Raw genomic sequence first — 25,992 nt, 5'->3', positions numbered from 1 at the left:
GCGACGGCGGGGGAGAGACGTAGGAGCCAGAAGAAGGACAGTTGAAGTAAGTAGCAGGGATCAGGGCAAGCAGCGTCCACTGACTGGCAACAGCCCCCGCTCTGCCGGGGGCAGGGTCGATTAAGTAGCGCCTCCGGGCGCGCAAGGTCCGTGAGTCTTCCTTCCGGGTTGCAAGGGGTTGCAAGGGGACCTGGGTATTGAAGTCCCGCCGAACGCTCTCCCCTCACAGCGGTCGCGGTGACAGGCGACGGCGGGGGAGAGACGTAGGAGCCAGAAGAAGGACAGTTGAAGTAAGTAGCAGGGATCAGGGCAAGCAGCGTCCACTGACTGGCAACAGCCCCCGCTCTGCCGGGGGCAGGGTCGATTAAGTAGCGCCTCCAGGCGCGCAAGGTCCGTGAGTCTTCCTTCCGGGTTGCAAGGGGTTGCAAGGGGACCTGGGTATTGAAGTCCCGCCGAACGCTCTCCCCTCACAGCGGTCGCGGTGACAGGCGACGGCGGGGGAGAGACGTAGGAGCCAGAAGAAGGACAGTTGAAGTAAGTAGCAGGGATCAGGGCAAGCAGCGTCCACTGACTGGCAACAGCCCCCGCTCTGCCGGGGGCAGGGTCGATTAAGTAGCGCCTCCGGGCGCGCAAGGTCCGTGAGTCTTCCTTCCGGGTTGCAAGGGGTTGCAAGGGGACCTGGGTATTGAAGTCCCGCCGAACGCTCTCCCCTCACAGCGGTCGCGGTGACAGGCGACGGCGGGGGAGAGACGTAGGAGCCAGAAGAAGGACAGTTGAAGTAAGTAGCAGGGATCAGGGCAAGCAGCGTCCACTGACTGGCAACAGCCCCCGCTCTGCCGGGAGCAGGGTCGATTAAGTAGCGCCTCCGGGCGCGCAAGGTCCGTGAGTCTTCCTTCCGGGTTGCAAGGGGTTGCAAGGGGACCTGGGTATTGAAGTCCCGCCGAACGCTCTCCCCTCACAGCGGTCGCGGTGACAGGCGACGGCGGGGGAGAGACGTAGGAGCCAGAAGAAGGACAGTTGAAGTAAGTAGCAGGGATCAGGGCAAGCAGCGTCCACTGACTGGCAACAGCCCCCGCTCTGCCGGGGGCAGGGTCGATTAAGTAGCGCCTCCGGGCGCGCAAGGTCCGTGAGTCTTCCTTCCGGGTTGCAAGGGGTTGCAAGGGGACCTGGGTATTGAAGTCCCGCCGAACGCTCTCCCCTCACAGCGGTCGCGGTGACAGGCGACGGCGGGGGAGAGACGTAGGAGCCAGAAGAAGGACAGTTGAAGTAAGTAGCAGGGATCAGGGCAAGCAGCGTCCACTGACTGGCAACCATAGAGCATATTATCAAGCCCATTATCGCCGTTTTAGCAGCAGTTTTCTGCTGTTAAAGCGGCGATAATTTTATCGCCTGGCTTGTTAATATACCCGCAAGCAAGTAGGCTGAAATTTGTAGTGTGATCCTGTGCTTTCAATCTCATTTATCACCCAGACTTGCGTTGCCAAAGTCTTACTTCTCGGTGTAAACGTTGCCCTGTTGTCATGCATCCCATCTATTTACCTCTGAATCTGAAATTAATTACGTTTTAGAGCTTGCCCTTTAAAAGAAAAATAAACATAATAATATACATGATTGATTTTAGAAAATATTTAAAACATAGCACTGACTTTTTTACAAAACTCAAATGTTATATTATCAGGAGTTATTCTGGATAATCCAGATTAGATCTAATTGGGTCTAGATATTATTAGGAACTGAACTTTGACTGAGCCATTAGCATTGGAAATAGAGGCCCGACTGGGTTCGTATTATCAGAAGCAGAGTAGTGAGTGAGATTGGTCAGTATCTGGGCCAGAACACTGAGTAGGTATGATTAATTCAGGAGCAGAGCTCTGACAGAGTCTGTATTTTACCGGCAGAAAAGCTCTGAATTCATCTTGGTTTTATCAGACATTTATTTCTGAGTCACTCTTTTGTATTCTCATGAGCACACTTCTGCATGAAACAGACCTTGAACTGAAGCAGAAGCTTTCAGGATTGTGATGTTATTAGACAAGGAGGGATTTCAATCAGCATCAGCTTTATAAGGAACAGATGTTTAAGCATTAATGTTCGCACCTGTGGGCAATAACAGATGTTAATTATCCTCCCATCAATGATGAGCTATAACTAACAGGAAGGAAATTACCAGATGGTATTGCCTACCAGGTGTGGCTGATAAGATTATTTGCACCCCCTCACAAAACATGAGAGCACTGTGAGAGCTGAAGCTATCTTTTACCTCAGTAGATTGAAACAAGCATTTGCAATACAATTTGTCTCGCTTGTGGGATCTTATCTGTATTTAGCTATGCAGCACATTAGCCTGGGTGCAGAAACATCTACTGTTCTTTAACATGGAGTGAAAGTAAGCACCAAACTGCATAACACGCCAGGTACAGGAACACATGGAGAGAAATACTGCCTGTCAAGGGGAAATGGTATTTTCCAAAGCTCTGTTTTTAATATAAAATCAGGTCCTTCGGTGGTCATATAACTAAAAATACAAGATTTGAAAAAACTATTATTGTCTACAGGTGCTTGTGGAAGACAAATTCTATGGCCTGGAATCTAGGGAATGTTCACGTGATTCTGGTATTTAACTGACCTCTGCTGGCAATTTTCAAACTTTCAAGTTAAATAGAGGCAGTAGCCAGAAAAATAAAAAAATAAAGTCCCTAAGCAGAAAGCAATTCTGGTATTTTACTGACATCTACTGGTGGTTGTCTATCAAGACAGTTAAATAGAGGCAGTTGCACAAGCAGAAAGCAATTCTGGTATTTTACTGACCTCTACTGGTCGTTTTTTTCTCAAGACAGTTAAATAGAGGTAGTTGAACTGAAAAAAAGTCCCTAAGCAAAAGTGGAAGCAGACAAGTCATTGGGGTTCTCTCTCAGCAAAATCAAAGGGAGGAACACTGAGGGGCGAGTGTTTTTCACTAGGACACTTCGCCTACAGGAAGCAAATTGAACTGAAGAGTAAACTAAAGGAGAAATGGAGAATAAACACAGGAATAAGAATAGATATTGCCTCCTGTAATTTCTCGTTTCTTAGTGATCCAGCTGTGTATTGCCTAGCAAAGTTGCATATTCCCTGGTATAGGTAACTCTGAGGGCTGGAGGCAGTGGGTGCAGCCATCTTTAATGAGTCATCACTTGGGGAAATCAACTAGGGTGGTAAAACACATGCTGGTCAGATCCAATATAACAAGCAAATTAAAAAAGCAACTAGTGCAATCCTGTTTGTCTAACACAGACCCAAAATAGACAATGCTATCTCACTGAAGTACATTGCACATGGGAATAAAAGAATATCAGTAATTGGCATGCTTGCCTTTACAACACACGTCATACAAAGAGGCCTCTTCACAAAGACTCTCAGAGCATGGCGCCACTGAGCTTCACAAGGACATTTCAAAGTATGATTTCTTTTAGTTATGCTCTCCCGAAAATGGTACTCTCTGTAATTCGACTACAAAGGCCTTCTTTACCTACCTCCAGTAAAGACAATGGGCCTTATCTAGAGTTAAGCAGACATCTGCCAAAAAGTGGTAGGCGGTCTCTCTACTGTATGCAAGGTCGGAGATGGCCTATAGGGCAATCAGGCAGTGCCTGCTGGGCTGGTCTGACAGATCAGTGTGTTTTGTTTTTTATCAGTTTGAGGGTCCATTTTATGGCCACATGGGGCAGATTTTGCTGTTGATTTCCTTGATATTACCACAAGCATTGCCTTCAGCAAACACCAAAGTAGGCAATCTCCCATCCCTTGCAAAATATCCATGCGAGTGTCTATACAAGTTCAAAATTGGCCTCATTTGTAAATGTTGGGCCACTTTTTTTAGCGATCTGGTTTGCTATTGGGTGCCACTTTTATTTCGGTGCCCGGCCCTATTCTTTGGCCCAGCCCAACCCTGGCCGTGTGAGAAGTGTATCGCTATCAATAGCACTCTAAATACGGCTGATGGCAAATCCGCCACTTTCTGACAGATCTCCCGCTTGACTTAGCGCTGAATAGGACTCAAAGCCCTTTGCTCCCAGTCAATTATTCTCAGCAATGGATCACTGGAATCACTTGGGGTGGTGGCTCTGTGGACAACTACTGGGATCTGAATAGCACCAATTGGTCGCAGCCTCGAATCCTGGGGGGGTCCTGTTTCCTCCCAAGGTCGATAAAATGAGTACCAATGAGGTAGGTAACAATTCTCTTATTAGCGCTACTTATCCCCCCATGTGAGTATGTGGTTTCTAAATACATGTAGTGTTAAATACAAGCTCACAGTAAGCATTTGTCTCATAGCTGCTAGCAGGGCTTTCAGTGGGCAGGGTCCTGCTGGTGCTTAGCACTGGCAGTTCTTAAAAGCAGGTGCTGAGATGGGTCCCTATCGGGATCTCTATTTTTGCCCTCCCCCTCATGGTGAAAAGGACAAAAACCTCAAATCTGCTTTTAATGTAACTTCAAAGAGACTCGTGTTTTTCAGTTTGATATAGCGCAAACTGCTGAAGTTATCAGAGCGCTTTGCAAGAGCACCAGTTGCATTATGCAAGAGGACACATTCATTTTTTAGTCACTTATTTATCTTATGCAACTTACAACCATTGACAAAGCCAATAGTCCTGGCTTGTTGTAAGTGTAATGTTACTTGTAATATATCTATATATTACCTACTGGCGGTCGCCAGTAGGTAGTTATAGTTAGGACCCCTTTTCCATAGGAAATCCGCAACATTCTATTTTGAATAACTTTGGCGCCGGTCGATGAATCCTCGCGAATTTCTCAAAATAGGTGGGGCGCTACGCTCCGCTCCTACCCTGAAAGTCTCGGGGGGATACGTCAAGCGGGGGCTGAGATAAAAGGGGGGTCCCAAAACGCGTTTTTCCCATGCATTTTTCCATAGGACCTTTAGAACGAGCTACAGCCCGAACGGCTGAACAGAATTACTAGAAATTTGGCAGAGAGGTAGTCCCTATGTCAAGGAAGTGCCTTTTGTAGGTTTGGTGTAAATCTGTTCAGTAGATTCTGAGAAAATAGCCTTTAAATCAATATATATATCTGAGCCCGCTTACGGTACGCTTACCGTACGCTTACCGTAAGCTTACGGTACGCGTACGGTGGCGTGCGCGAGCGCGATTCTGATTGGCTGTTAGATCTTAGTAAACATTCGAAAAGGCCGAAACCAGGAAGCGGCGGCCGCCATTTTGTGTGTTTCACTCAGAAAAAAAAGAGTGAAAACAAGAAAAGGGGGCAATGAGGAGAGTTACAGACCCCCTTACATTTGTGAGGGGGTCAAAGAAGGACTGAAAAGTACAAAGAAAACATTTATTGATTTTTAAAAAAATCACGGGGTACGCGTACGGTAAGCTTACGGTAAGCGTACGGTAGAAAAAAAATAAAAAAAATAAATGAAATTCAGATTTAAGTGTTTAGATATTAGGGGGCTCTAAAAAGAGCCGTTGTGTTTATGAAATGATTTTTTAGTGGTACCTACAAGTAAGTACCGATGCAGAGTCTAAGGTTCAAGAGGAAGACTCTGTTCCCTTCATCATTGAAGTGCACACCATCTCCTCTATAAATGTCTTGCATGTCATAACGCAAGTTGTTGTGGTAAATGGCACCCATACCATAGTCACGGAGGAAAGCAGAAACAGATTTGTTGACGTGCTTTCTTGCTTTGTCAATCTGCGGACAGAAATGATTGGACCAGTTCCATTTTTGCCTTTGGCATATGTTGGAAAACACAAAGGCAGTTTTAGGGAAAAGTGAAAACAGTTGTGCAAAGGTGTCCTTCATAAGCATTTCCAGACCTACCCCAGTCAAAGTGCCTAGGTCATTGCCACCACAGTGCACTATTATGAGGTCAGGGTGTTGGATTTGCATGAAGGATTTCACCAATGGCATCAATTGGTGCCACTTTAACCCTCTCTGACCAATCCATTTAATGTCTGCTTACGGTACGCGTACTAAAAAAATAATAAAAAAAAATAACAAAAATACTGCAAATAAATTTTAAATGTTTATTTTAAAAAATATATTAAAAAAAAAACATATTAAAGAATTTTAAAAATTTAACCATAGTCTTTATAAAAGGTAAGAAAAATAAAATAAAAATATGTTAAAAAAAATAGAAGAAAAAAAAAACAATTAGCATTTAAAAAACCTTGCAAATTCACTGAAAAAAACATGGGTTTCACACACGTTATAGTTAGGAATTAGCATTTAAAAAACCTTAGAAATTCAGTGAAAAAACCATAGGTTTCACACACGTTATAGTTAGGAATTAGCATTTAAAAAACCTTAGAAATTCAGTGAAAAAACCATAGGTTTCACACATGTTATAGTTAGCTGGACATTTTACTCGTAAAAAACCAATGAAATTCCCCCGTTATAGTTAGTTCAGCTAACTATAACTCGCGCGCCCGCAATGCACTGCTGATGACGTCACATATTACATCACTCATGACATGGTCAGTGACATCACTCATGACATCACTGATGACATCTCAAATGACATCACTGATGACATCACTGATGACATCATCCTTGTGATAGAGTGGCAGACCTCCTCTTCCCCTAATATAACCTTTGATACACGCATTCAAAAATAGAGACTAAAATTTTCAAAACAATGGACATACCAATAACAGTTACAACAACCTCTTCAGTAATTCTAAGATCCACATACACATCCACTCATTCACCAACAGTCCTATACAGTCACTCATACATGTACTCACTTATCATATGTACTCATACACCTATACATCCTGTTACACAATGCCACTCATCCATAGAGCTACTCACACACATAGTCACTCATGCTAATAAAGAATCAAACATACATTTACTTGCATATACAGTTATACACACACCACCACACTTACTTCTACGGAAACTTACACATACTTAGTCTTTTAAACAATCACTTATAGAAATACATACTTATTCATACAGGAACTCTTTCAATCTCTCACTCTCACATATACTCACATATATAAACCAATAGTCACATATACTAGTTTTAAACATATGTAGTTACTCATAAAGACACTATTGAGACAGTCATTCACTCACTAACACACCCATACACACACTCATCCACCCATGCAGTCCTGCACACATGCTCTGTTCAACACATACAAACAGTGAGTCACTCATTCATGCACCTATGCACTACATCATACCCCCCACCGAACCATGCAGACACTCAGACTAATACTCAAAAAACCAACTAATAACCTATATAGACACCCATGTAGCTACTCACCAACCCATGCAGCCACTTATACACAAAGTGAAAAAATGATACAGATATTTACATATTTAAATATTACTCACTAAGCCATGTATTCACTATGATACACTTAATCAGTCAGTTACACAATCAATTTTTCAAAAAGAAATCATCCATTTAGACAGTAATATACCCATTTATTCTTCTATCAACCTTGAGATATACATATATAAAACATATTTAATTTTCAGAAAAACACACATTCACTGGATGATGTCATCAGTGATGTCATCAGTGATGTCATTTGAGATGTCATCAGTGATGTCATGAGTGATGTCACTGACCATGTCATGAGTGATGTAATATGTGACGTCATCAGCAGTGCATTGCGGGCGCGCGAGTTATAGTTAGCTGAACTAACTATAACGGGGGAATTTCATTGGTTTTTTACGAGTAAAATGTCCAGCTAACTATAACATGTGTGAAACCTATGGTTTTTTCACTGAATATATATATATGTGGATGTATGGACAGAAACAGCAAAATACCAGTGAGGCGGCACAATACACTAAGTACAGATTTTTAGCTTAAGTGTTTTAAGCCAAGCCCTTAATTACCTCAGCCATGCCCCTACGAGAGACCCCCTGTTTTTTTCATCCCACACAACGCCCTGGCTGCTAGTATGTGTTCTAAAGGATTTTACTCATTGTCGTATCTTCTCTAGGCTTCCCCGCTATGTCTGCGTGCTGCTGGTGCTCACAAGTGAGTCAACTGAATCGCAAATCAACAGGCCCAATATATTGCTATTTCTGGCAGATGACCTTGGGATTGGTGATGTGGGCTGCTATGGAAATGACACAATAAGGTAAACCATGCTATGTTATTGTTATGTCATGAGCAGAAACATATATATTCCATTTCACAAATCACTATTATGCATCAAAATTGCTTTTGTTATGTTTTGTCACACTGTAATTACGTACATATTGTATCTCTCAAGCCACTTAATGTTCAGGTGTGCTATATATTTATTTGAACTGTTGCAACGTAGATATGCATAGAGGGCAAAGTGCAATTTTGTTTCGATTTGCAAAGCCACAAACATCTCATTGTGATCTGGAAGTGAAGAACTTGACACAGCATATGCTTAACTTTCTCATTCATCAGTCACATGTAGACAAGTAGAAGTCAAAGCCAGGAAGTGTCAGACAAGCGATTAGTGGAATACATTCAAATGTGGAGAACACCAATCTGTTCTTAAACTTCGAGTTACTCACAAACATTTTTAATGCTTCTCTCACTCTTCTCTGCACTTCCAAACTACACCTCAATCAAACACCCAAAGGATACTGAACAACCAATTCGAGAGTTTTGTTGCACCCAAAATTGAAATTATGTTTACACTTGTATTTTTACTTCATTTGGTTTAACCCAAACCCATAGTAAATCCCCATAATGGAAAGAAACGAAAAACTCTAAACAGAACTCCAGGACTTGTTGCTATACCAAATCAAATCAAATCAAAACAATCAAATTTAGTGATATGGATCTGATCAGAGATTAAAAATATTTACACTTATAAATAATTACAATTAACCCCTTGTGTGCTCATGACGAGCCCAGCTCATCATGAGGCACAGTGGAGCTGTGCTCATGATGAGCTGGGCTCGTCATAACGGTCGCGCCACTCCCACGCGTAATTGATTCCCCCCCTGTGCGGGAGAATCAATTAGTGGGCGGAGTTGTGACGAGCCCAGCTCGTCATGAGCACAGCTCCACTGTGCCTCATGACGAGCTGGGCTTGTCACGAGCACAGCGCCACCACCCACCCCCGCGCCGCTGAGGAATTACCCCTGCGGCAAAGGGGTTAAAAGAAAAAAAATTGCCTGATAGTATCAATACAAACCTGACAATTAATATGTTAGGGGTCTCCAAACTGTGGACCGCGAGCCTCATCTGGCCTACTACAAGATTTTATCCAGCCCAAAGCAACAAGCTACATGACACGCACACTGGCTGTGTACACGGCCATGTGAATGGGACATGGCGCATGCCTCAGCTGGCTGCTGCCTTATCTGTCACTGGGAGGGTGCATCCCGGATCAAGACTTCCTCCTCCTCCACCTGTCCCTGGCTTGGCTAGTTGTGGCAATAACAGAAGGACAGGGTCCTAGGCAGGGGAATGCACCGATCCCTGGACCCAGAAACTGTGAGAAGGTATACAGTTATGTTTCTGTCATTAGCCGTGCATCCTAAATTTCCTACCATGCATAGTACTGTTGGTTAAATAAGAGGACTTTCCTAATGAGTTCACATTAAAAAGGGACTTACCGCCATTAGAAAAGAATACAGATGACTTGATGTACCATTGACAGTGCCCTTCCAAATTAGGTACTTCAGTTACAATACTCATGCAAGGGAGTGATGCACTGGGCAATAATAGTAATACTTTGTTTTAGATACAGCGCCATACTGCCATTTCAGAATTTAAGTGCTTAACTTTAATTAAAAAATTAATAGCCTGCTTTTCTTATCTACAATTAAGTAATTGATTATTTTGTCAGAGCATTTGCTAATGTTTGACATTTTTACTCATTATATATCATTTCTCAGTTTAAGCACGGCATTGTTTCCTTGTAATTGCCACATTACTCTTTTGTTCTGAATAAAATCATGCTGATTACAAAAATGATCCAAGTATAACGTATTCATTCATTTCAATTTTACTTGTTCATTTATAAAACTGATTTTTTTTGGCCCGCAAATATTTGTAAATATACGATGAGATGTGGCCCTCGTACTGAAAAGATTGAAAACTCCAGGCAAAAACTATTTTAAAAATGTTTGTGATTATAACAAATTTGTCTGGAGGTGACTTTACTAGGGCAATCAGTTTGTTGGTTTTGAATATGTTATATTTAAGACACAAAGGTTTTAGAAAACAATTTCTAGTTTCTTCACCAGCATACCGGGACAAACAAAAAGAACATGCTTAATATCTTGAGTCCCGCCATTACAGAGTTTAAACATTCTGGTCTTATTTCCTTTACCAGACCAGTGCTTTTTAAAATTATTTAGAGGTAAAATGCCCAATCTTTACATGAGTAAAAATGGCCTGGCTCTATGTTCCAAAGATAACTTCAAATATTCTTAACTCTGTTTAAAAGATATACTGTCAGAATAAGGCTTATATGTTTCTAGCATCAAACAGTGTGTAATGTCGCAAGTGTAGTTTATTCTGGCTGCCATATTTTTTAGAAACATTTTAAGTTGTGCTGGTGTCCACATCTGCAAAGAGTTAATAGTACACTGGAATTGCGCTGGTGCAACCTTAAGATTATTATTAAAAGTATAAATATTTACTTTTCCATGTTACTTTACCCCAAAGCAGCATTTCTCAATGTTTTTACATCTGTGCACCCCCACTGGATTTTTACTGGAATCTGGGGTCTCCCAGTGAGTCATTATTGGAAACGGGGGATCTCAGTCTAAGCAATTTCTGATTTGAACCTCAAAACAATACAAAAAAATGCTAAAGAAACTATTTACCAAACAAATGCTCAAATATTTTGTTTAATTCACAATTACATATAGAAAAAGTTTTCACATTTTCGATTTTCCTTTTTTTAATTTGGATTCTTTATTTGAACATGCATTTTTTTATTTATAAATTTTAATATTATTTAATTTTGTAAACCAGTCACGGACCCACTGAGTAGGCCTCATGGACCCCCAGAGCCTACAGGTATAGAACCATTGCTATAGAGCTTTAGCAGCTAAACACGTACCTACATCTCAGACGTTTCAAGGTTGTTACTCTCTGCCCTTCCATTGCTTAATTGAAGGGTGTATGCTTCCTGTATGTCTGGGATGTGCATTTTCGCATTTCATTTTGGAACATCCTTCGTTAAGTGGTGAGACGCCAGTAGGATCAGTCCATATCCCATTTTGTTGGTCTGAACATAGCTTGAGCTGCATCGTGTTTTTAACTGCGGTGATAGCTCACATCCTCCACCAAGGGGTATGTGTTTGTTCAAACTTGAGCACAGAAAAATAGGATTTAATGACAAATATGGGGTGCCTATCTTGACCAGCCTCAATACATCCTGTTTTCTCCTGCCACACGTCCTTCTGGCATGCTATGCAAGTTTGGTTGATCTAGCATTTTGACTGTTGCCTGAAGAAATGTAACCCATTTATGGAGATATGTTTTATATTTTTGCAAACACAAAGTTTAGAAAACTCCCGAAGACATTTTCAGGGACCACAATCGTGATCCAATGGGACCGAGGTAAATGCACACTTGCCACAGTGAACAGCACGTGATTAGTTTGACTCCCAGTAACTTTGACTAAGTAATCCATGCTTCTACTGTCAGTAAATTACATGCTGCCATTCTTTAATTCTATTAACAAGTTAATTTAGAGTACTGCTAGTGCCTGAACAAAGATAAAAAACCTTCATCAAGTAAATCAACCATCGGAGAGAAGAGGGGCCTAGGTTCTGGTTTCACTAGACAAGTAGTGGAAGAAGGTGAATAATTGCCATCCCCATGACCTTTTTGTGTGGTAGTGACATATCACAGCTGCCAGCATGCTTCAGAGGAACAGAACATTGGTCCTACTCGGAGTTTGGAGGACGGGAAACTACCTCACAAACATGACAGATGTCCCATTCTCCCTATTACAAGTGCACTATAGACTATGGCATTTGTCATATTGCATACTGCTTTCTCTAGAAGAGGCTGGATGGCATCATGTGCCTCATCACCAAAGCTGTTGGTTGTTGCCTGGAAGCCAACACGCACACAAAAAAACTAGACACCACACCTTACTTTATTACATGCATCTACCTTTCAATACATAGCAGCAAATGTTTGTGACAAATACATTTACTGAAAATGTTCAAATATGGCTTTCTTTTATGTGTTTCTATATCTATATACATCTATCTATATCTATATCTATATCTATCTATCTATCTATCTATCTATCTATCTATCTATCTATCTATCTATCTATCTATCTATCTATCTATCTATCTATCTATCTATCTATCTATCTATCTATCTATCTATCTATCTATCTATCTATCTATCTATCTATCTATCTATCTATCTATCTATCTATCTATCTATCTATCTATCTATCTATCTATCTATATATATTTACCCGCACTGAATTTCCCAGAATACATCTGAAGAAGTATACTTACCTGATTGGCCCATTGGAGGGCAAATTGATTAAATGCATGCAGGTGCGGGTAGCTGCAGTGGCGTCTCACCAAGAGAAGGGATAAACCCGAAACGAGTCGTGAATCTGGCGCCACTATTCTTTTATTGACTTCCCGTGACATTGGCAGTTTACCCTGAATAAAGGTTTCCTCAACCTAACGCTGGCTCGAGTGCGCTTCTGTGCATGGGCACACTGTTTCTTGGATATTTAGCGCGGCCGCCCAGCCGCGAGAAGTGCACCACCCCGTTGATTGTAGGGGGCCAGGGGGCTTGGTATTTGCCAAGTTCCTAGGAGCAGCGTGATTGGAATGATTGTCTTCTGCTGCTGCCACGAGAGGCCCATCCAGGGCTAGATGTAAGAATCATTTGCAGCATGAACATTGAGGCACGAAAATTTACCCGCACTGCATTTCCCAGAATACATCTGAAGAAGTATACTTACCTGATTGGCCCATTGGAGGGCAAATTGATTAAATGCATGCAGGTGCGGGTAGCTGCAGTGGCGTCTCACCAAGAAGAAGGGATAAACCCGAAACGCGTCGTGAATCTGGCGCCACTATTCTTTTATTGACTTCCCGTGACATTGGCAGTTTACCCTGAATAAAGGTTTCCTCAACCTAACGCTGGCTCGAGTGCGCTTCTGTGCATGGGCACACTGTTTCTTGGATATATATATATAAATATATAAATATATATATATATATATATAAATATATATATATATATATATATATATATATATATATATATATATATATATATATATATATATATATATATATATATATATATATATATATATATATATATATATATATATATATATATATATATATATATATATATATTATCTACTGGCGGTCGCCAGTAGATAGTTATAGTTAGGACCGTGTTTCCATAGGAAATCCGCAACATTCTATTTGAAATAACTTTGGCGCCGGTTGACGAATCCTCGCGAAATTTTTAAAATAGGTGGGGCGCTCCGCTCCGCTCCTACCCTGAATGTCTCGGGGGAATTCGTCAAGCGGGGGCCGAGAAAAAAGGGGGGTCCCAAAACGCATTTTCCCCATGCATTTTCCCATAGGACCTTTAGTCCGAGCTACAGCCCGAATGGCTGAAGAGAATTACTTGAAATTTGGCAGAGAGGTAGTCCTCAGGTCAGAGATGTGCCTTTTGCAGGTCTGGTGTAAATCTGTTCAGTAGGTCCTGAGAAAAATAGCATTTAAATCAATATATATATCTGTAAGCACGCTCCGTGCGCTTACGGTAAGCTTACCGTACGCGTACGGTGCCGTGCGCGAGCTCAATTCTGATTGGTGGTCACATGACTGTAAACATTCGAATCGGTCGAAATCAGAAAGTGTCGGCCGCTATTTTCTGTCTCTCGCACTGAAAAACAAAGGTGGATAACGTGAAAAGGGGGCAACGAAGAGAGTTGCAGACCCCCTAGCGTTTGTCAGGGAGTCCACGAAGGACCAAAAAGTACGAAAAATACATTTAATAATTTTAAAAAAAAATCGCGGAGTGCGCGTACGGTAAGCTTACCGTACGCGCACGGCAAAAAAAATAATAAAAAAAAAAAAAGAAATACCAATCACATTTATTAAATAAATTGAAGGACCCGCAAGGGAGAAAAAAAAATTGTTACTGTGTAAAAAAAGGCGAGGCGCGCACGGTATGAACTGCGCAACGTGCGCGCAGGGTGTGCGCAAGGTGAAAAACCAGAAAAAAAAATAAAAAATAAATACATAACTTAGCATTATAAAACCGTACAAATTCACTGAAAAAACCATAGGTTTCACACATGTTATAGTTAGGAATTAGCATTTAAAAAACCTTGCAATTTCACTTAAAAAACCATAGGTTTCACACATGTTATAGTTAGCTGTACATTTCACTCGTAAAAAAACCAATGAAATTCCACGTTATAGTTAGATCAGGTAACTATAACTTGCTCGACCGCAATCCACAATGTGTCATTTCAGATGTCATCATTGATGTGAAGAGTGATGTCACTGACCATGTCATGAGTGATGTAATATGTGACGTCATCAGCAGTTTATTGTGGGCACGCAAGTTATAGTTACCTGATCTAACTATAACGTGGAATTTCATTGGTTTTTTACGAGTGAAATGTACAGCTAACTATAACATGTGTGAAACCTATGGTTTTTTAAGTGAATATATATATATATATATTCACTGAAAAAACCATAGGTTTCACACATGTTATAGTTAGTGGAAATTTTACTGATAAAAAACCAATGAAATTGCCCCGTTATAGTTAGCGCAGGCAACTATAACTCACGCGACCACAATCCTCTGCTGATGCTAATACTGTATTTAGACACTTATTTGCCCATGTCTTCTTCCATACATTTTTAGCTATACATATATTACAAATATTTTTTTTTCATAAAGACACATATGTCATCAGCAGAGGATTGCGGTCGCGTGAGTTATAGTTGCCTGCGCTAACTATAACGGGGCAATTTCATTGGTTTTTTATCAGTAAAATTTCCACTAACTATAACATGTGTGAAACCTATGGTTTTTTCAGTGAATTTGCAAGGTTTTTTAAATGCTAATTCCTAACTATAACGTGTGTGAAACCTATGGTTTTTTCAGTGAATTAGTACGGTTTTTTAAATGCTAAGTTTTTTTCCCTTATAATAAGCCCTGTACATTTGGTGGCCTACGGCCACCAAAAGCACAGGGGGTGGGGTAAGTGTGGATAGTGTTTTTTTCCATTGTAATAAGCCCAGCACATTTGGTGGCCTTCGGCCACCAAAAGCACAGGGGGTGGGGTAAGTGTGGATAGTGTTTTTTTTATTTTTATTTTTTTACCGTACGCTTACCGTAAGCGTACGGTAAGCGTACCCCGCGAAATTGCCGAAAAAAAAATAAAACCGTTTTTGCACTTGGGGGATGTTTGGGGACTCCCTCAACATGACTATGTGGGAGGGAGTTGTCAAAACAGCCCCTTTACATGTTTTTGGGCTTCCGATTTTAAAAATCTCTCTCAGTGCGAGAGACAAAATGGCGGCCGCCGCTTCCTGGTTTCGGCCGATTCGAATGTTTACTAAGATCTAAGAGCCAATCAGAATCGCGCTCGCGCACGCCACCGTACGCTTACCGTAAGCGTACGGTAAGCGTACCGTAAGCTGGCTCAGATATATATATTGATTTAAAGGCTATTTTCTCAGAATCTACTGAACAGATTTACACCAAACCTACAAAAGGCACTTCCTTGACCTAGGGACTACCTCTCTGCCAAATTTTGAGTAATTCTGTTCAGCCATTCGGGCTGTAGCTCGTTCTAAAGGTCCTATGGAAAAATGCATGGGAAAAACGCGTTTTGGGACCCCCCTTTTATCTCAGCCCCCGCTTGACGAATCCCCCCGAGACTTTCAGGGTAGGAGCGGAGCGTAGCGCCCCACCTATTTTGAGAAATTCGCGAGGATTCGTCGACCGGCGCCAAAGTTATTCAAAATAGAATGTTGAGGTTTTCCTATGGAAACGTGGTCCTAACTATAACTACCTACTGGCTATCGCCAGTAGGTAATATATATATATATATATATATATATATATATATATATATATATATATATATATATATATGAGTGTCAATGGATATCGTGCATGTGTACTTTAGTTGTCCACTGTTGAGGGACAAGTATAGCTTTTGCATATTTACCAATTTTGGAAAGATGTCAAATTATGTCGTGGTGTTACAGCACATCGGACACCAACGAACAGTGGTCAGTTTTCATTTTTGCACATAATGCACTTGCACTTTATTCCATAGCTCGATGTGAGTAGGTGATATTATGCACTTGCATATCTTTTATCCTGCCTCAGGGATTTCTCCAGAGTTTCTGGATGGAAAAACACGGTTAGAGGTAGTGTTTCAGTCTTTCCTTTACTTTGTGTTCCTTATATGAATTTTGCTTTGGCATTTAGAGTGATATAACGATTTCCGGTAGGTGGTTCCTCTGCTCTGGAGAGAGCATAGGAATTGACCGAGTTTTCTGCACTGTACACTTGTGTATTATAGGGTATTTTACCCTGTGGAATTCTGAATTTGAAAGAATATCCATGAGTCATCTGATTTGCACTTCAGGTATATTTATTGCACTTGTACTTTTTCATTGATATCCTGAGAAAACGAAGTATTATGTTGGTTCACACAAGATTATATAATGAATTTTGCTAATCTCTACCCTCATTATATTATTGTGTACATTTGTCAAGAAATGTGTGGCAAACACCAGAAGATTGTAATTGTCAAATGTTAATTAGATATATTTGTGAATGTTTTAACAAAAATGATTTTCATATTGAGCATGCAGGAGATTTATTGATTGTAATAATCTCTCTGACATCGGATGTTTGTTGAGTATGTTTTTGATGGTTGTTGTGATAGGAAACCATGTGATCGGTAGTTCCGGTATTTTAATTTGGAAAAGTAGTAATGCTCGTTGTGTGAGCAAGGCAGAGATGCCGAAACGTGTTACAGCGAAAGAATAAAAACAAATAAACTCTAAAGTCTAGCCCCTGTGTCGGTGTCTAATTTCTATTGGGAAATTGCAACTGGTGTCCATATATAGACATATATATATATGTGTGTGTGTGTGTGTATATGACGTGCTAGAGTCCTCTTTCGACGTGTTGACGCTCAGGTGTGTCACATGGTGCTGGGCTCATTACCGGTATAAAAGACCAACGTAGAACTCCGTGAAAACATGAGTACATGCGCACTCAGGGTGAGAGCTAAAGCAGGGCTAGAGTGCCTTTAATAAAACACTTTTTACCTCTCATCCTGAATGCTCATGTACTCATGATTTCACTGACATATATGTATATATATATATATATATGTATATATATATACATGACACTGTTGGGGGAAGCCTGATTTTTAAAGTGCTAGTGCAATATCACGTGCCCAGGAAGGCAAGTAGACATAGAAAACATCTCAAAACATAGTGTTGTGCAATACATGTAACTGCATAATGCGAGATTGAAACACTGAACATTTATGAAATTATGATGGCCCATAATGATAGCATATTTACATAAATAACTGTAAAAAAATGCCTATAAGAAATACATCCGAAATAAAGGGGAGCATGCCGACAAAAATATATCTAACAAATCTATAAATATATAGTTAAATGCATAAAAATATAGGTCTATGTTTTTACGGCATCAGCCTTAAAAAATCAAATCTTGTATAAAACACCATTAAGCTAAAATCTTATGTGTTTTATAAACACAATGGGTTTACAGCAAGGGACACGAGGGAAAATGTGCACCAATGCGCTTTGTATACGAGTGACATTAGACAGATAGCAGCGACAAAATGTGCAACTGCATAATCAATATGTATTATGCAACATTGGCAGACATTGATTAAACCTGCTCACCCGTGTCTTATGAAGATAAGTCATTGCCTTATAAAGAAAAATAGTGTCTAGATGTCGTCCACTTTACCTATGGTACCTATATGCCAAAATGCCTAATGGAACCCTAATGGGTATTTGGTACCACAAGATATAAACCCTGCTAGACCAGGTGAAAGTTGGCCTGTGTCACTGTATATAAAACATTTTCCTTGATATTCCTCATTCGTTTGATTGTTCCAATAGTTCCTTGTTGTAAACGTAGTTGATATTGACCTCTCGGAAACAATTGTTTGTGTATGTACTACCTAAATGCATTACTATATATATACATTCACTGAAAAAACCATAGGTTTCAAACATGTTATAGTTAGGAATTAGCATTTAAAAAACCTTAGAAATTCACTGAAAAAAACCATAGGTTTCAGGGCTGTTATAGTTAGCTGTACATTTCACTCGTACAAAACCATTGAAATTCCTCCGTTATAGTTAGTTCTGCTAACTATAACTCGCGCGCCCTCAATCCACTGCTGATGATGTCACATATTACATCATTCATGACATGGTCAGTGACATCACTGATGACATCATTGATGACATCTCAAATGACATCACTGATGACATCACTGATGACATCATCCAGTGAATGTGGTTTGGTTCGTTATTTAAATATGTATTATATATATAGCAATCCACATTGAAGAATGAGTGGATATATAAATATCTGGATGGAGGATTTAGTAGCAGTGTGATTGACTGTTTACTTGACTAATTTATAGTGTCTCACTAAATATATTGGATAGTGACTAAACTGTGTGAATATCTGCATCACTTTGTCAGTTGTTGTGTAAACTGCTGCACCAGTTGGTTACTAGCTACGTGAAAGTCTATATTAGTTATTGATTAGTTAACTGAGTATTTGTATGGGAGAGTGATTGTGTGTGTGGTTCGGTGGGGGGGCGGTGATTTTCCCAAAGATGTTTGAATAGTTGATTCAGTAGGTATATGAGGTTAAGACTGCATGTTATAACAGTTGTTTGGGTGAGTGAATATCTTTATGAGTGTGGTGATGAGCAAATATATCTCTCAATGGTAAATGTCCAACAAACTAGAAAAATAAAAGGCAGTGTATGTGATAGTTGTTGTATATAAATAAGTATACATAAGGCTCAGAGATTGTATGAGTGACTGTATGGATAACTGTATACTTGTAATAGTGATTTTATAACACACTAAGTATGAGTTACTATCCATATCAATAAATGAAGTGGTGTTTGTATAAGTGTGTAGCTGACTAAATGTAAGTATGACACATTGTTTACATAAGTGAGTAGGATGACTGCATAAGTGAATAGGATGTGTGCTGGTGTGTAATGTCGATATAGGTGTATAAGTATATTTGATAGTGTTTTATTCATCATTGACACCATGTATGAGTGCATCTATAGGTAAGTGATGAGATGTGTGTGTAGATCTAGGAATCACTGAGTGGGATTTTAGAAACTTGTATTGGTGTGTCAATGGATGCAAATATAGTACTCTATTTTACAGTGAGATATGAAAGGTTATACTAGTGTATGATGAGGTGTATCTGATTGTCATGTGGATGATGTCATCAGTGATGACATTTGAGATGTCATCAGTGATGTCATCAGTGATGTCACTGACCATGTCATGAATGATGTAATATGTGACATCATCAGCAGTGGATTGTGGGCGCGCGAGTTATAGTTAGCAGAACTAACTATAACGGAGGAATTTCAATGGTTTTGTACAAGTGAAATGTCCAGCTAACTATGACAGCCCTGAAACTTATGGTTTTTTTCAGTGAATTTCTAAGGTTTTTTAAATACTAATTTCTAACTATAACATGTCTGAAACCTATGGTTTTTTTCAGTGGATTTTGAAGGTTTTTTAAATGATAATTTTTAAATGTAATAATAGTTATATGTATTTTTTTGATACTGATTTTCTACAGTTTTTTACTGTTTATTTTTACATATTTTATTTTTTAAATTACATTAAATATTTTTAATAAAAATGGAAATAAGTTGTTTTTTTAATATTGAAACTGAAATACTGGTTTTTTTGTTGAATGTATAAGTGCAGAACTATAAGTGTGTTGGTTACTTAGGGGACTGCATGCATAGTGGATAGGGGTTTGAAGCAGTTCAGGTGCTAAGGCCTGGCTCAGTGCATGAGTACTTGGGTACTGACTGAATGATTAGAGTACTGCAAGGAGAGTGCCTGGGTGAATTCATAACTGTTTGGCTTTTGGCGCAGTGAATGGATTAGTACATGGTGCTGAATGGGTCACTAGAGGAGTGCAAGAGGAGTAGCAGGGGGTTTCCTGGAAGTGTATGGATACTGACTGGGGAATTGAAGGTGTGAAAGACGAGTGTGTAGGTGGTTAGAGGACTGCATGCATAGTGGATAGGCGTTTGAAGCAGTCCATGTGCTAAGGCCTGGCTCAGTGCATGAGAACTTGGGAACTGACTGAATGATTAGACTATTGCAAGGAGAGTGCCTGGGTGAATTTATAAGTGGTTGGCTTTTGGTGCAGTGAATTTATAACTGTTTGGGTTTTGGTGCAGTGAATGGATTAGTACATGATGCTGAATATATGTATGTTAGTGTATGGATACTGATTGGGGAATTGAAGGTGTGAAAGACAAATGTGTAGGTGGTTAGAGGACTTAATGCATAGTGGATAGAGGTTTGAAGCAGTCCAGGTGCTAAGGCATGGGTCACTGCATGAGTATTTGGGTACTGACTGAATGATTAGAGTACTGCAAGGAGAGTGCCTGGGTGAATTTATAAGTGTTTGGGTTTTGGTGCTGTGAATGAATTAGTACATGATGCTGAATGGGTCACTAGAGGAGTGCAAGGGGAGTGACTGGGTGTTTGCTGGAAGTGTATGAACACTGACTGGCGAATTGAAGGTGTGAAAAAGAAGTGTGTAGGTGGTTAGAGGACTGCATGCATAGAGGATAGGCGTTTGAAGCAGTCCATGTGCTAAGGCCTGGCTCAGTACATGAGTACTTGGGTACTGACTGAATGATTAGAGTACTGCAAGGAGAGTGCCTGGGTGAATTCATAACTGTTTGGCTTTTGGCGCAGTGAATGGATTAGTACATGGTGCTGAATGGGTCACTAGAGGAGTGCAAGAGGAGTAGCAGGGGGTTTCCTGGAAGTGTATGGATACTGACTGGGGAATTGAAGGTGTGAAAGACAAGTGTGTAGGTGGTTAGAGGACTGCATGCATAGTGGATAGGCGTTTGAAGCAGTCCATGTGCTAAGGCCTGGCTCAGTGCATGAGAACTTGGGAACTGACTGAATGATTAGACTATTGCAAGGAGAGTGCCTGGGTGAATTTATAAGTGGTTGGCTTTTGGCGCAGTGAATTTATAACTGTTTGGGTTTTGGTGCAGTGAATGTATTAGTACATGATGCTGAATATATGTATGTAAGTGTATGGATACTGATTGGGGAATTGAAGGTGTGAAAGACAAATGTGTAGGTGGTTAGAGGACTTAATGCATAGTGGATAGAGGTTTGAAGCAGTCCAGGTGCTAAGGCATGGGTCACTGCATGAGTATGTGGGTACTGACTGAATGATTAGAGTACTGCAAGGAGAGTGCCTGGGTGAATTTATAAGTGTTTGGGTTTTGGTGCAGAGAATGGATTAGTACATGGTGCTTTATGGGTCACCAGAGGAGTGCAAGGGGAGTGCCAGGGTGTTTGCTGGAAGTGTATAGATACTGACTGGGGAATTTAAGGTGTGAAGGACAAGTGTTTTGGTGGTTAGAGATCTGCATGCATAGTGGATAGGCGTTTGAAGCAGTCCATGTGCTAAGGCCTGGCTCAGTGCATGAGTACTTGTGTACTGACTGAATGAAGAGAGTACTGCAAGGAGAGTGCCTGGGTGAATTCATAACTGTTTGGCTTTTGGCGCAGTGAATGGATTAGTACATGGTGCTGAATGGGTCACTAGAGGAGTGCAAGAGGAGTAGCAGGGGGTTTCCTGGAAGTGTATGGATACTGACTGGGGAATTGAAGGTGTGAAAGACGAGTGTGTAGGTGGTTAGAGGACTGCATGCATAGTGGATAGGCGTTTGAAGCAGTCCATGTGCTAAGGCCTGGCTCAGTGCATGAGTACTTGGGAACTGACTGAATGATTAGACTATTGCAAGGAGAGTGCCTGGGGGAATTTATAAGTGGTTGGCTTTTGGCGCAGTGAATTTATAACTGTTTGGGTTTTGGTGCAGTGAATGGATTAGTACATGATGCTGAATATATGTATGTAAGTGTATGGATACTGATTGGGGAATTGAAGGTGTGAAAGACAAATGTGTAGGTGGTTAGAGGACTTAATGCATAGTGGATAGAGGTTTGAAGCAGTCCAGGTGCTAAGGCCTGGGTCACTGCATGAGTATTTGGGTACTGACTGAATGATTAGAGTACTGCAAGGAGAGTGCCTGTGTGAATTTATAAGTGTTTGGGTTTTGGTGCAGAGAATGGATTAGTACATGGTGCTTTATGGGTCACCAGAGGAGTGCAAGGGGAGTGCCAGGGTGTTTGCTGGAAGTGTATAGATATTGACTGGGGAATTTAAGGTGTGAAGGACAAGTGTTTTGGTGGTTAGAGATCTGCATGCATAGTGGATAGGCGTTTGAAGCAGTCCATGTGCTAAGGCCTGGCTCAGTGCATGAGTACTTGTGTACTGACTGAATGATTAGAGTACTGCAAGGAGAGTGCCTGGTTGAATTTAGAAGTGGTTGGATTTTGGCGCAGTGAATGGATTATTTCATGCTGCTGAATGGGTTACTGGGGGCTTGGTTTTTGCCAAGTTCCTAGGAGCAGCGTGATTGGAATGATTGTCTTCTGCTGCTGCCACGAGAGGCCCATCCAGGGCTAGATGTAAGAATCATTTGCAGCATGAACATTGAGGCACGAAAATGTACCCGCACTGCATTTCCCAGAATACATCTGAAGGAGTATATTTACCTGATTGGCCCATTGGAGGGCAAATTGATTAAATGCATGCAGGTGCGGGTAGCTGCAGTGGCGTCTCACCAAGAAGAAGGGATAAACCCGAAACGCGTCGTGAATCTGGCACCACTATTCTTTTATTGACTTCCCGTGACATTGGCAGTTTACCCTGAATAAAGGTTTCCTCAACCTAACGCTGGCTCGAGTGCGCTTCTGTGCATGGGCACACTGTTTCTTGGATATTTAGCGCGGCCGCCCAGCCGCGATAAGTGCACCACCCCGTTGATTGTAGGGGGCCAGGGGGCTTGGTATTTGCCAAGTTCCTAGGAGCAGCGTGATTGGAATGATTGTCTTCTGCTGCTGCCACGAGAGGCCCATCCAGGGCTAGATGTAAGAATCATTTGCAGCATGAACATTGAGGCACAAAAATTTACCCGCACTGCATTTCCCAGAATACATCTGAAGAAGTATACTTACCTGATTGGCCCATTGGAGGGCAAATTGATTAAATGCATGCAGGTGCGGGTAGCTGCAGTGGCGTCTCACCAAGAAGAAGGGATAAACCCGAAACGCGTCGTGAATCTGGCGCCACTTTTCTTTTATTGACTTCCCGTGACATTGGCAGTTTACCCTGAATAAAGGTTTCCTCAACCTAACGCTGGCTCGAGTGCGCTTCTGTGCATGGGCACACTGTTTCTTGGATATTTAGCGCGGCCGCCCAGCCGCGAGAAGTGCACCACCCCGTTGATTGTAGGGGGCCAGGGGGCTTGGTATTTGCCAAGTTCCTAGGAGCAGCGTGATTGGAATGATTGTCTTCTGCTGCTGCCACGAGAGGCCCATCCAGGGCTAGATGTAAGAATCATTTGCAGCATGAACATTGAGGCACGAAAATTTACCCGCACTGCATTTCCCAGAATACATCTGAAGAAGTATACTTACCTGATTGGCCCATTGGAGGGCAAATTGATTAAATGCATGCAGGTGCGGGTAGCTGCAGTGGCGTCTCACCAAGAAGAAGGGATAAACCCGAAACGCGTCGTGAATCTGGCGCCACTATTCTTTTATTGACTTCCCGTGACATTGGCAGTTTACCCTGAATAAAGGTTTCCTCAACCTAACGCTGGCTCGAGTGCGCTTCTGTGCATGGGCACACTGTTTCTTGGATATTTAGCGCGGCCGCCCAGCCGCGAGAAGTGCACCACCCCGTTGATTGTAGGGGGCCAGGGGGCTTGGTATTTGCCAAGTTCCTAGGAGCAGCGTGATTGGAATGATTGTCTTCTGCTGCTGCCACGAGAGGCCCATCCAGGGCTAGATGTAAGAATCATTTGCAGCATGAACATTGAGGCACGAAAATGTACCCGCACTGCATTTCCCAGAATACATCTGAAGAAGTATACTTACCTGATTGGCCCATTGGAGGGCAAATTGATTAAATGCATGCAGGTGCGGGTAGCTGCAGTGGCGTCTCACCAAGAAGAAGGGATAAACCCGAAACGCGTAGTGAATCTGGCGCCACTATTCTTTTATTGACTTCCCGTGACATTGGCAGTTTACCCTGAATAAAGGTTTCCTAACGCTGGCTCGAGTGCGCTTCTGTGCATGGGCAAACTGTTTCTTGGATATATATATATATATATTCACTGAAAAAACCATAGGTTTCACACACGTTATAGTTAGGAATTAGCATTTAAAAAACCTTGCAAATTCACTGAAAAAACCATAGGTTTCACACATGTTATAGTTAGTGGAAATTTTACTGATAAAAAACCAATGAAATTGCCCCGTTATAGTTAGCGCAGGCAACTATAACTCACGCGACCACAATCCTCTGCTGATGCTAATACTGTATTTAGACACTTATTTGCCCATGTCTTCTTCCATACATTTTTAGCTATACATATATTACAAATATTTTTTTTTCATAAAGACACATATGTCATCAGCAGAGGATTGCGGTCGCGTGAGTTATAGTTGCCTGCGCTAACTATAACGGGGCAATTTCATTGGTTTTTTATCAGTAAAATTTCCACTAACTATAACATGTGTGAAACCTATGGTTTTTTCAGTGAATTTGCAAGGTTTTTTAAATGCTAATTCCTAACTATAACGTGTGTGAAACCTATGGTTTTTTCAGTGAATTAGTACGGTTTTTTAAATGCTAAGTTTTTTTCCCTTATAATAAGCCCTGTACATTTGGAGGCCTACGGCCACCAAAAGCACAGGGGGTGGGGTAAGTGTGGATAGTGTTTTTTTCCATTGTAATAAGCCCAGCACATTTGGTGGCCTTCGGCCACCAAAAGCACAGGGGGTGGGGTAAGTGTGGATAGTGTTTTTTTTATTTTTATTTTTTTACCGTACGCTTACCGTAAGCGTACGGTAAGCGTACCCCGCGAAATTGCCGAAAAAAAAAATAAAACCGTTTTTGCACTTGGGGGATGTTTGGGGACTCCCTCAACATGACTATGTGGGAGGGAGTTGTCAAAACAGCCCCTTTACATGTTTTTGGGCTTCCGATTTTAAAAATCTCTCTCAGTGCGAGAGACAAAATGGCGGCCGCCGCTTCCTGGTTTCGGCCGATTCGAATGTTTACTAAGATCTAAGAGCCAATCAGAATCGCGCTCGCGCACGCCACCGTACGCTTACCGTAAGCGTACGGTAAGCGTACCGTAAGCTGGCTCAGATATATATATTGATTTAAAGGCTATTTTCTCAGAATCTACTGAACAGATTTACACCAAACCTACAAAAGGCACTTCCTTGACCTAGGGACTACCTCTCTGCCAAATTTTGAGTAATTCTGTTCAGCCATTCGGGCTGTAGCTCGTTCTAAAGGTCCTATGGAAAAATGCATGGGAAAAACGCGTTTTGGGACCCCCCTTTTATCTCAGCCCCCGCTTGACGAATCCCCCCGAGACTTTCAGGGTAGGAGCGGAGCGTAGCGCCCCACCTATTTTGAGAAATTCGCGAGGATTCGTCGACCGGCGCCAAAGTTATTCAAAATAGAATGTTGAGGTTTTCCTATGGAAACGTGGTCCTAACTATGACTACCTACTGGCTATCGCCAGTAGGTAATATAAATATATATATATATATATATATATATATATATATATA

At 41.3% G+C, this 25,992-nt stretch overlaps 1 protein-coding gene across 2 annotated transcripts in view; it reads left to right on the top strand.

Annotated features, from left to right (window-relative positions):
* LOC146804999 (arylsulfatase H-like) overlaps positions 1–25,992 on the top strand; it is a 641,615-nt gene that overhangs the window by 105,305 nt on the left and 510,318 nt on the right. For both annotated transcript variants that reach the window (XM_085622143.1, XM_085622144.1), the window contains one exon: positions 7,971–8,111. In XM_085622143.1, the coding sequence (XP_085478269.1) occupies positions 7,971–8,111 (141 nt within the window). The remainder of the gene's footprint in view (positions 1–7,970; positions 8,112–25,992) is intronic.

This window comes from Triturus cristatus, chromosome 8 (genome assembly GCF_964204655.1).
Source record: "Triturus cristatus chromosome 8, aTriCri1.1, whole genome shotgun sequence".
NCBI classification, from domain to species: Eukaryota; Metazoa; Chordata; class Amphibia; order Caudata; family Salamandridae; genus Triturus; species Triturus cristatus.
This window is presented reverse-complemented; position numbering and strand designations above follow the sequence as displayed.